The sequence below is a fragment of the Vigna unguiculata genome, chromosome 1 (genome assembly GCF_037176805.1).
Source record: "Vigna unguiculata cultivar grain cowpea cultivar isolate G323 ecotype 2 chromosome 1, ASM3717680v1, whole genome shotgun sequence".
In the NCBI taxonomy this organism is placed as follows: Eukaryota; Viridiplantae; Streptophyta; class Magnoliopsida; order Fabales; family Fabaceae; genus Vigna; species Vigna unguiculata.
Genome location: NC_140792.1, coordinates 45,100,125 through 45,112,809, shown reverse-complemented (window position 1 = coordinate 45,112,809; position 12,685 = coordinate 45,100,125). Strand labels below are relative to the sequence as shown.

The window sequence follows — 12,685 nt, the reverse complement described above, 5'->3', positions numbered from 1 at the left end:
AGAATCATAAAAAATGTGACAAGTATGTGGGAGGAACAGTAAGAAAATTTGAAACATCTAATAACATGTTGATAGATCCGACATTAAGGACTTTCATCATTTATAAGAGTTAAATATGTTTTTCTTCTCTTAACTTTCAATAAATATGTTTTTCTTCGTCTTTCAAAATACGTTAATTTAATATTTTAATCAAATTTTATTAAATTTATTTGACATTTCAAACACGTTTTATAATAGTATTTGACTTAACATTAAAGCAAAAATGTGTCAAATAATATAAATAACTCAAATACAATTCTAAAATGCGTACGAAACATCAAATAAATTTAACAAAATTTAATTAAAAGAATTAAATTTACATATTTCGAAAAATAAAAAACTAAATTGATCCAAAATTTTGAAATTAACTAATTCTAAAATTTACTGAAAATTAAGAAACTAAAAACATATTTAACCCTAAATTCAATATGAGAGAATTTAACGAGACGAGTTTTGTATCTTGTATCAATAAAAAAGAATTATGTAAAGAAAATCATATTTTGAAATGAAAACATTAAATCAAATTTACAGGTTAAAGAAAAAAAATGATTATTTTAAAAGGCAAAAAACGAAAGAAAATTAGTAAAAAAAAAATTAGAAATATATTGTAGCCTAAATAATATCATTTGAAAATATTTAAGGTTACGTGAAAATTTTATCTTACCACCCTAAAAATTGATGTAAAATAAAAAATAAAAATAGAATTTTTTTAATTTTTAATTCCACAAATGCATCTTCATCCTAAATTCTAATAAAAAAAACTATATGATTAGTTGATTAAGTAACAACTACGTTGTTTCTTATTAACCAACGTCCTTTCATAATCACTGCGGGCTTGGGCTTGGGCTTGGGCCCATATTCATATTCAACAAATAAGCCTTTTACTATTCAATCCGCATCTTACACCAAGATGCACGTACAAGCCCGCCCAATTTTATTAGAAATTTCAATCATATGAAATAAACAACTAATTGAGTATCGCCCTTGTTGAAGTGCCAATTTTTAAATTTCAGATGGAAGTAATTAACTATTTTTTATTTTGACTTTTTGAAGAACACACTACCAAGAAACTGATTTTGTTCCGAGCATTTGTAATTTCATGAAAAAAAGAATAATTAGCTAGTAGCGAATTTAGAGCGTCAAGAAAGGGTTACGTTTACGGAAAAAACATGCGGGAAAGGAAGTGATTTAATTTGGAAGATGGATTCAATTTCGAATGTGAATGGTGCGAGCGTTAGGGATTTCATAGCTAAGGAAGTTGCTGATTGGGACGACGACGTGATTGCCGTTGCTCGATTCAAAGCTTTTTCCGGGCAAAGATGCGATTGGGAACCCTCTTTCATATTCTGGAAACAATTGATCATCAAAATCGCCACACATTTTCGCCTCCTCCTCATTCGACCCTCCCAAGTAAGTACGAGGTGATACCAGGTTTTTCCAATTTCAATTTCCCTCTTTCTTTTTTCTCTCACCTTAAGTTAGTTATTTTCAGGTTAAGAATGATTGGTTTAATCGAGGAGGGTTAACCCCTTTGTGTCTTGACAATGTATTGGTGAGTGTGGACGAGTCACTACTCTTTCTTTCTGATCAGTTTATGTTATTATCCATTACTATTTTTTGTTTGTTTTTGTCTTTACATATTTTCATTTGCCAGTCTCTAATGTATAATGAAGGTGACATTACAAGAACTGTGGATCTTGCGGATCCATCGAGTGGGCGATTCTTCCAACTAGTCAGAAGAGTGAGTAACTTGATAACAAGACCAGCAACTCCAGATATTATGGCTGAACAGCGTGTCATCGTAACGGCTGTGCTTAAGGTTATCAGTTATCACGCACCCTTTTATGTCAAGAGCTTTAATCCTTTCTTTTCATTTGTTAGTTTGGTAAGAGGAAGGGTAGAGAGATTTCTTGTTTGGTTTGCAAAGAGTGGGAAGAAAAAATAAAGTACCCTTATACTAGACAGATAAGATTCAATTACTCATTGTCCTTATAGTTATATAAACTTTACATATACTTAAAAAGTATTCATTTTATCTTTTACGAATATCATTCTAATCCTTTTATATAAATGAGGTTAATAATGGCATGTATTAGTAAATGTGTATAAAGACTAAAAAAGATGATTTTAAGTGTAGAGACTAAAAGATAAATTTTGTGAAACTAGTAAGTTTAAGGATAACTTAGTAAGTGTAGTCCATAACCATTTAGCATTTCCCCTCATCAAATCCACTAGAAATTGGTGGGAAGGTAAATTGGAGGAGCACAATAATTTTCCTCATTGTTGTTCATCTCCCACTCCATAATTTTGAACCAAATAACTCTTATGAAAATTCCGGCCTTCCTTAGTGTTTGATTTATCTTATGCATCTTTGGTTAAGATTTTTACTGTGGTCATTATTGATACATATTCTACAGTTATGCATCACACTACCCTCCACCGACTACCATGAGATGCCTCTTGTACTCCTTCGGCTTTCAACACAATAATACTGATTCCACCATTGTCATTAAGAAGATAGAATGAAAAATTGAAATTAGAATCTTTGTTTTTTCTTGTGATAAAAATGAAATAAAGCAATGTTGAGGTTTCGTTGAGACTATTGCATCTACGTTATGGACTTGTGGCAAATAATGTGATTATGGGGTGCACCACAACAACAATATTGCGGTTGCAATTGTGGTCGCAGACTGCAATTTAGAACCATGATTTTGCTCGATTTGTGATTACTACTACTCAACTGTAGTTTGATTTCTTCATGTATAGGATAAGGCTGCTGAAGTTGTCAAACATCTATCTGAGAGTCACTGGAATCCGTCTTGTGTGGTTACAATGAAGAAATTTCAGGACATATGTGGAGGGCAGGAGGAGGCATCTGTAATATTGAGGTATCTGTCTGGGTGCAGAACAGCACAGTATCTGTCAGTAAACAAGAAAGATTTTGTTGAGGTAACTGAAGTTATTATTCCAATAAAAAAAAATGCTATCAGGGAAGATTTTTCCCTTTACATGTAAGTCTTGAATGGGACGTATATAGCTTTTGACATTTCTGGTAAATAAATAGACCACATAAAAAATCTGACTATTATAGATACTGGTTACAGGCTGGAATTATCAATACTGATTACGTACTTGTCTTATTTCAATTTCTTTATTTTCAGGGAGTAAAAGTTTCTCTTTCAGCTGGAGCATTATCTAGCATCACCAATTTAGACTATGATGTGCTGCACCTGATCTGGACAACTGAGAAGCTTCAGCAGCAACTGGATGTGACTGACAGGCGTTATGAATTGTGAGTTTATTTTATAAAACTTTATACTTGCATATGTATCCTGAAGGAACTTCTAAATACAAACAGTAAAAAAGTTTAAAGAAAAAATATAAGAAAATATTGCTTCGTATGCTGAACTATTTTCCTTCCTTGTTCCAAAGAAAAATATTATACTATCTTACTCTATGTTTGGTTTTGATATTTTCTTAGAAAAAATTATTTTCCTTTTTGTTAAACCTCTCAGTAGCATTCTGGTGATAAGACGTTCTTTTACGCAAATTAGCTTATCCAAACATATGGGCAAAATAGCATTTCTGATGTGCATGATATCCTCATTCACGTGATATCTTACTTTACGGTTTCTGTTGTGTGACCATTGTCATAGACCTTTTCACCTTGGTTTTAGACCTCTTGTGATAATTTATGGGCCGTCCACTCTTAAAACATGGATTAATGGACAACAGTTTGACTGTAATGTAATTTGATTGGTTATATTTCTATAAATTATATGTTCCAAGAGAAGTGTGGTCTTCAGAAGCCAAAAATCAAAAGTTGCTGTGATTTTCACATCATATACTATCATCCGTTGCATTTAACAGATATGCTGCATCTGGTAGGGATGTTTGCTCAAAAAAGTTTAGTTGCCTCACAGATTCATTTTATTAGGTTGAGAAAATCAGCGCTGGCTTCTCTACAATCTGGGAACAAAAAGTTGGCCCTTAGCTATGCAAGGGAGCTGAAATTAGTCACCCAGAGTAGAGAAAAATGTTCATCACTTTTGAACAGAGTGGAGGAGGTACTTGGTGTTATCGCTGATGCCGAGTCAACAAAGAAGGCAGGATTTTAAACATTATACAAAGTTGTTCAGTTTCGTCATAATCTGAAGAATCTTTTAGCTGCATATTGTCTTTGTTACGACTGGTGCTCGGTTGTTTGCTAGCAGGTTGCTGAAGCTATGCAGATTGGAGCTCGAGCCATTAAAGAAAATAAGATCAGCGTGGAAGATGTTGATCTTTGTTTAAGAGATATCCAAGAGACCATTGATTCACACAAGGAAGTTGAAAAGATACTAGGTATATTTTGTCACGTCTATTGTGGCATGCATTTGAACCGTGCTTTTGCAGTTTATTTTGAAATGAAATGGTTTCATTGGTTTGTGAGATATTGAACTTGAGGCGATTTCAGGGTGGTGGTAATGTCTTGTGTTTGATGTTAATAATTAAGTTTTTTTTTTTTTTTTGTGAGCAATTTTTTACTTTTTGGTGACTGCAGAACAAACTCCGTCATACGTGGATATTGAGGATGAAGATATTGAAGAAGAATTCAAGAAGTTGGAGTTGGCTGTTGGTAAAGAAGCTCAAGTTCCTACCCCGGAGAAGACAATTAACGCAGAAGGAAGAACAGCTTCAGAAGCTGCTGATTTTATTGTCGATGCTTTCTCAAATCTCAAGCTTTCTGGCCATCCAGCTGAGAAGCCAGGAATCACTCAGGCGGTGTCAGACGGAGACAAAATAACAAAAAAGTTAGAAATGGAAGCTGTGTGAGTTTGAAAATGAAAATTATGGTTGTTGTGCTTTATTTCTGGTAAAATGACTTTTTTATATATGCATGGATGATAACTATATCCATTTCAGGTGTACAGTTATTGTTAAGGATAAGTCTCCAATGATTTGTATTTTTAAATACAAGTAATTTGTCGCAATTAACTTCATTTTTCTTAACAAATATATGCTTTAAAATTTCACATGCAAGGTAAAGTATTATTGGTATGACCAAAACCTGACATGTAGAGTTTGCTGCTTGGAGTTATGATACCAACGACTTGGAATGCTAGCGTTTCGTGTAAACCACATGTTACACTTTTTGAAGACCAAGCTTGATTTCTCTTCATTGACGCTTGTCAATGAATGGCATGGGTTTGCTCTTCCTACTAGGCTTGATTTCTCTTTAAAATTTGTCTATCATTTTTTCTTTTTGGATGGATAATTATTTATTTGAGTATATTAATTGATGGTAGGAGATGAATTAGTCTACTTTCTTGTTCTCAGCCAATCTCGCTACATGTCAAAACTTGATGCTCATTTATTAGATAGTGATGAATTAATTAATGGAACTAACAGTATGTTTTAAGGCCTCAAATATTAATTAATGGTCAGTTCATTAGTGGTTGGTGTTGTTCTTTTTCAGTGTATAATAATGACAATGAGAATAAAATCTACGTAATCATGCACGGTATCTAATCTCACTCTTAGGCCAATCCATGTGTATTATCCGTTCTAGTGGAGGGGTATTTTAGGATACAAAGCATGCTTGTAACTCATTCCAAATCATCAATGTGTGAGATGTAACAATTTTTAGTTTTGAGTGAAACTAGTTCATTTAGGATTCAAAATTGAAAAACAATCATATTCATGATGGTTCCTACAAATACCGTAACAAAAGTGTTTGCGTTATCATTTATCTATTGATCTTCTACCAACAGTAAGATTATGCTTATCGTTACCTCACTTTTCAATGACAATACAAACATAAGTTGTGTATTTATTTATTTTTTATTCAGTCAAACAACCATTTAGTGATAATAATTTTTAAGGGACCTGAGATTAGAATTTTTGTTTGTTCCAAATTTGATATATTTTTATTCTTAGATTTTAAAAATGAATAGTTATAGTCATTTTAAATTAATGACGTTATTTTTTTTGAATGGATAAACAATATTTTAAACTGATATTTGAGCTAAAATTTGTCAAAAGATTTAAACAACTCAAACATCATTGTGAGACTTATTTGACATGTCAAAAAATTTAAAACACTTAGATTAGAAAGACTGTAATTTATTCCTTTTTAAAGTTTGAGGACCAAACTTTATCAAAATTTAAGACAATAACAAATTTCAATTTTATGTCCAAATTTTAACCCTAATTTTTATTTAGAGAGTCAAATTCTAAAATCACAATCCTATATGAAAGTTTTCTTAACTTGTTAGAAAATTACCCTATCCTTTAAAAATAAATGAAATTAACATCAAAATTACCCCATCTTTAATATTTGCTCTTAGACAAAGACACACCATTGAATTGACAAACCAAACAAAGTCCTTCACGTATAACTTACTCTATGCATTTATATATTTTGAATATGAGTGTTCTCTACATTTTATGCTCGTCAATGGGAGCAAATTGTAGAAGCAATGCTTTGTATCTAGACAGAAACAAATCAATAATTCTTTGTATCTAAACTAAAATAATTTCGTAATTATCTGTATCTACACCTGTACTTTGTTTTCTAACATATCCCCTAGCTATTGGTTGATGTGAAAAATGAATATCTATATCAAACACACAAGTTTTGATGATTAACTTTTTATTCCTCAAAAACTTAATAAAGAATTTTAGTTTAATGACTCAATAACTTATGAACTCAAGTTTCATAAATCATGCCATGGTTAGCATGCCATAATAAGCCTTATGAATAAGAAAAAACTAGCATGAACATGCTACATAAGTACATATATTATGTAAAATGTTTAATTACTATTTTGGTTTCTTTTTTTTTTTAAATGTCAAGTTGATGTTTTAGTTTTTTTTAGTTTCGATTTGGTATTGACTTTTGAAAAATTGATGCAATTTTGTTCTTTTCGTTAAATTTCTTGAAGTGGATCAAAGATTTTTCATCAAAATTGACACTAAGATTATGTTAATTACACCAATAAAACAAACCATATTTATGAACAACTTCAATCTTGATCAAAAATCATTGATTTGTTGCAAGAAATTTAACATAAAGGCCAAATTGCATAAATTTTACAAAAATCAGAATCAAATTGAGAATAAAAAAATTGAAATACTAACTTAACAATTTTGGACAAAAGCAGAGATTAAAATAGTAATTAACCAATACTAAAAAATATAAAGTCTTAGTTCAGTTATATCTAACTCTGAACAACGAATAAATTAGTTATTCACTATCATGAGAAACATCAAAACTCAAAACTAAATGAAGAATGTGTTAGGAGAAACTTTTAAAAAATAAAGTTGTGTAATCACATGTTACCATTAGTGCTTTTTCTAAACACGTCTAAAATATTTAAAAATACATAAAGAAATTTGTTGAGGGAAATAAATTAACCCAAGTGTATTGTGAGTTTTTAAGACTCTTTATAAACTTTGAAATACATAATTTTTTCCAACCTCAAATTCTTAGGAATAAATTAAGACAACTTAGAGCACACTACCTTTTAATATTGCTCTTCTTAATTTTTCAAGAAAGTTCTTCAAGTGATTTTCTATCATTTTTTGCCCTTTCATATATGCAAATGTGGTGTTCTCACCCATAAGTTTTATGGCTATTCAACACCACCCCATCTTTCTTTGACCTCTTCAACAAAATATTTAGCAAGTCAATTGTGAGGGTTTCTCAATATAGATGTCAAGAAATTCAATATCAATGAGTCCGGAATAAATTCATATAAAAGTGAAATAGATCATCACTTTTAATCCAAAACATAAAACCTTAAAATAATATATTTATAGACTTTTTTACTTATATACTAATTATTTTACTCATTGCAAGACTTTAACTTGTCTTAAATTCCTAACATCAACATATCTTAGATTCTTTATTCTTTAGAGTTTTATGAAAAAACGTGAATTTCATTAAACTAACAATTCAAAAATTGTGGAAAAACTAATTCTAGTTACCCTAACACAAGACAACTGCATTTTTGAAGATTTTTTGTTTAAAGGAAAATAAAAATTAATGTAACGGAAACATTTGTTAGTTCTCTTCCTTCAGATTTGCATCTCCAATTTCATTGAACCTTCCCTGCTCAAGGGTCATATTCAAAGATAATAAAGATCAACAAAATTATATATCTTTTTTTGATTCTTTATCTCCTTGATTTTTTGCCATTAAATAGGAAATATCAAGAAAAAAATACATACCTTCTGTAACTAAAGCAAAACAAAATTATTTTCGTCACATCTATTTATTATTTTTTTAAACAATTTGATTTTTAAATAATTAACGTGTTAGTTATACTTGATAGTCATAACAAATAACTCTTTATTTAAAAAAAGAATAAAACTAATGAACGACACAGATAATAAAAAAAAAAGTTAAAAATTTTACGGAAGAACGAAACGATTTTTTTTCTTAAGAACAAAATGTAAAAATGTATTGGAGAAAAAAAAAATTATAACAAAACATACTACTATCGACAGTTGTTGAATGGAAAATGTCAATATATGCTGAAGATCAGCAAAACATTCATTGAAAACTAAAATGAAAAAAATATATATATATCAAAGAACATATGAACATTTAGATTTAAGTCAGGAACCCTTTGAATCAATTCCATGCAGTATTCATACATAACCTAAACAGCTAATTTATGTTTGTGTTATCTGATGTAGTCTTATAACGAAGTCAGCAATTATTAAACATCGTGCCTTTTAATGTTGATTGTTTGGACATTGTTTCATTCACTCATTTCGCTGTATTTCAAAATTACTTAAAACATAATACTCTAAATTATCAAATTATGAAAAAAAGAAAGTTGTCAAAATTTAATAGTCAATATATCATTATACATTTTAAAACTTCAATTTAAATAAAATTTGCTTTAGAAATACCATTTCAAACAACACTCGCACAAATATAAAATTTGTTGATATTTCATTCACATAGATCAAATTGATATAAAACATATGTTTATAAAATAATAAATTATGAATTGTGTAGAATTTAATATAAATATGAATTGTACACAAGTAAATATTTTATCTCATAGAAAGCACATACTAAAATACTAGTCGAACTAGTTGGAGAAACACTTAAAAAAGGATGTTTGATTTACCATTATAATTAATTTTTAACACGTTTTAACATAAAATTAATTGCTTGAGTTTAAAAGGAAAACATCAATTTTATAAAAATGAATTTTGTCAGAATTTTTTGTTATCACTATCTAAATGATCACACTCTGGATTATTAGTGTATGGATGGATAATTTTCAAAGATACACATAGGAGCAATAGTACGAAGTACAAGGGTGAAAGCAGGCATGGAAGTGTGAAATGTCAGATTGTGCAACTGATATTCTATGATAAGAAAAATGTACGGTGTCTTTTTGAAAACGGTAATCGAAACTGTACACTAGCCTCCGATCAACTTCTCTAATCTAATTTCTTAATTTCATCACTCTCTCTGTACATTTACCTCTACTTTTGTGGAAAAATGAAAGGAGTACTGATGGCGTGGGGATGACAGGACACTGGATTCTGCACTTGATTTGCTGCATTTTCCAGAGGGTCCACGTTGGTGGGGAGTGAGACCTGAAGAGATTTAGGTGCGGTGGTGGCAGCCAAGTGTGGTGGTTGTGTGGGAGAATTTCCGATGATGGGGAAGAAAGGTGCGTGAGGCATTGCCATCGTTGGTATTTGGTTGGGGAAACCATACATGTGATGAAGTCTGGTGTCTGTGATAGCAGAAAGTGGTGGAACCGGAAGCTGCGGTGGCCGGAATCCCATTCCAGCTCCCACCAACTGTGGTAAATGTGTTCCGTTCATGTGAGACGCTGCCGCAGCAGGTAGCATCATAAGTGGCCATAATCCACTTCCCATTGACATTATCTGCATCATTTCACATAGCTTTAGACTTTCCTTCAAATTCTTATATCTGTAAATCAAGTCCAAGTCTCCCATATAACACCATTTCTACAACATACCTGTAACTGAAGCTTTAGAGTCTTCAGATAGTCTATGGCATCGTCAAGCATTGATGCTTTGTCTACCTACAGAGATTTACAAGACAAAAGTTAGAGAAAACAAGGTCCAGAAGTTCTTGCTTATAAAGCTTAGCACACTTTATGAGAAAGTTAAAACCTATATTATTAATTGTTTAGTCTGAGATCACCTTGTCTCTATCATATCCCAGTATAATTATCTGTTATATATGTAGTTAGATTTCTTAATTTATAAAAAATACTTAATGGTAGATCTATACATCATATAGAAATTAATGATTATGAACTATGTACTGTAATTTCTTGATGTAATGCACTCGTACTCACTCAGACAGACGTACCTTATTGCAATTGGGTATGAGCTCTTTCAATGTACGCATCTTCTTGTTGATTTTTTCTCTACGCTTCTGCAAAAATATCCACAGGTGTCAGATACATGGAATTAATTTTTAGATATACAAGCTCTTGATCTGTTATTTTTTTCTGAATATATATATTATTGTATTTCATGGGATCTACTTTACCATGTTCTAAACGTTTTCCTCACCTTTTCAGATAAGTTATGAACCTCAGCGTTTCTGCTTCTCTTGACTCTGTTACCCTCCCTATCTTGCTTTACCATATTTTCAGGCTCTTCGTCATTCTGCATCAAACAAATATTCATCCATGTCCCATGAGATCGATGGTAACTAACACGAAGGGCTAAAGAAGGTAAAAGCATAGCCTAGGGTTCCACTTACATCACTTAAATATGTTGAGTCGTCGGTGTCCTCATTTTTCCTGATACCAACGTTTGGGTCGTTGGAGGCTCCAAGAGAGCACACAGAAGAAGCTAGGAACGGTTCTTTACAGAGAGTGTTACTATTGTTATAAGCTTTTTCCTTGGCTCTAAGTGCTTCTGCGCCTGAGGTTTGGTCATAACGTAGTTGACCTTGGTGTCTGTGAATTTCAAGAGCAATAGCTTCAGAGTGCTCATCAAGGGGTGGGGGTGGTTTTGCACTTCTTTCAACGGTTAAGGATGTTTGCTTTCGAAACCCTTGTGATTCCTTAGTTGATTTCTCAACCTTACGCGCTTCAACCCCCTCCACTCTCGCTGGAGATGAATGATTTTTTGTCTGCTGAGTTGTACTGCTTCCATGACAAGTACTGGGTTTGAGAAACACTGCAGGTATTGAAAAATTGGAGAAGTTCACTTTAGCTGTTCTTTGATCAAACCCCATGTTCCGTGTGTTTGGTGGTGGTGGTGTCTGGGTTGAATCTGTTCTTTGTTTCTTGAGAGGAGATTGTAAGAGACCGTGTCCTGGGGCAACGGTCTTAGAGTCCTTTGCTGGTCTTAATAAGTTTTCAAATTCCTCGTTGAGCTTGCAGGAGTTCTTGTTTTGGGTGGAATGACACGAATCCTGGGCATTGCTTTGATACGAAGAGCTCATGTCAGATTCCTTTAGAGGGGAAAAGTGATCTTCAAGTGAGTATAAAGGGTTCAATCTTGTTCTTTTTATGCTGACATCTTGGTATACTCTTTCCTCGTTAGTCTTTCGTGATCTATTTGATGAACCTCCTCGTACAACAACCTCGCCATTTTCCCACACCAGCTCAAGGAAATCATTGTCATAACTGAAACAAAATCACTCACTTTCATTAAAACTAAACGATCGAGGAAGAGATAGGAGCCATATCAGATTAATTAATTAAGACTTACATGGAGTAGGAGGTTCTTGTCATAGCCGAGCGAGTGGAGTCAGGCATCTCCTGAATCATTCGATTGAATGAAAATAACGAGGCTAAACAATTGAGATTGTGAAGGATTGCAGTGGTTTGTTGTAGGGTGCAAAATGTTGGGTGTGAGGGAATGAATGAATGAATGAATGTATGGCTCTACTGAGAGGAATTGGTAATAAATAGTACGTACTACTGAATGTGGTATTCATTGGAATGGCATAGAAGTCATTTCCCAATTTAATTCCTAGTACTCAGCGAAATAAAAATAAAAAAATGGGTGGATTCTCTCACAGGTGACCACAGATTTCATGCAGTTCTGTTTTGTCATCTTACGAAACTGGTTAGGTATCAAACAAGCGAAGTGGACCAGCATCATATCCTCCTTTCCTAACTCTCCACATTTTTATTCCACATTTCGCTAATGATATGCGATATATCAAACAAATTACTTGTTTGTATTTCTCCCTGAAAAAGACACACCATGTTCCCAAATCAAAACCAGATATTTAAATAAACATACATTATTTCTCTCTTCATATTATTTAGTTTTGTTTCTTTTTCAAACAAACTGAATCACGCATGCACAGACAAGTTATCTTGAATATATTCTTGACCGATGAAACCAGATGTTCCTGTTTTTGCTTTTTGCTTCTTGTCTCCTTTTCTTTCTACTGCAGTGATAGATGAGGATATTTGAAGATTTTACTGAAGAGGTTAAAGAATGTTTAAGGTTATAATTATTATATATTAGTTGATAATGAAGCAAAAAGATGAAAGAGTATTAAGGATAAGATGCAGAGGTGTGGATTTGATTCAGTGAAAAAAAAAAGGAGAGAGATTGTAGATGATAATAAGAAGAAAAGGAATCTAAGGTTGTGGTGGGGTGTGTAGGGATGGTTGGAGGAGTCTCC

The 12,685-nt window shown here is 32.3% G+C and overlaps 2 protein-coding genes across 2 annotated transcripts; one reads left to right on the top strand and one right to left on the bottom strand.

Moving 5' to 3' along the window:
• Window positions 1-1,027: 1,027 nt before the first annotated feature.
• Window positions 1,028-5,016, top strand: LOC114180004 (SNF7 family protein). The gene is made up of 8 exons (XM_028069638.2): window positions 1,028-1,449; window positions 1,532-1,591; window positions 1,694-1,858; window positions 2,806-2,988; window positions 3,201-3,331; window positions 3,977-4,145; window positions 4,254-4,383; window positions 4,583-5,016. Exons 1-8 carry the CDS (start codon window positions 1,240-1,242, stop codon window positions 4,852-4,854), a joined length of 1,320 nt encoding a protein of 439 aa, XP_027925439.1. The 5' UTR covers window positions 1,028-1,239; the 3' UTR covers window positions 4,855-5,016.
• A 4,352-nt stretch (window positions 5,017-9,368) lies between these two features.
• Window positions 9,369-11,955, bottom strand: PIL2 (phytochrome interacting factor 3-like 2). Its single transcript, XM_028068226.2, has 6 exons — window positions 11,755-11,955; window positions 10,796-11,669; window positions 10,603-10,698; window positions 10,397-10,462; window positions 10,038-10,103; window positions 9,369-9,942 (listed from the first exon to the last, which is right to left on the bottom strand). Exons 1-6 carry the CDS (start codon window positions 11,811-11,813, stop codon window positions 9,532-9,534), a joined length of 1,572 nt encoding a protein of 523 aa, XP_027924027.2. The 5' UTR covers window positions 11,814-11,955; the 3' UTR covers window positions 9,369-9,531.
• Between the last annotated feature and the right edge of the window lie 730 nt (window positions 11,956-12,685).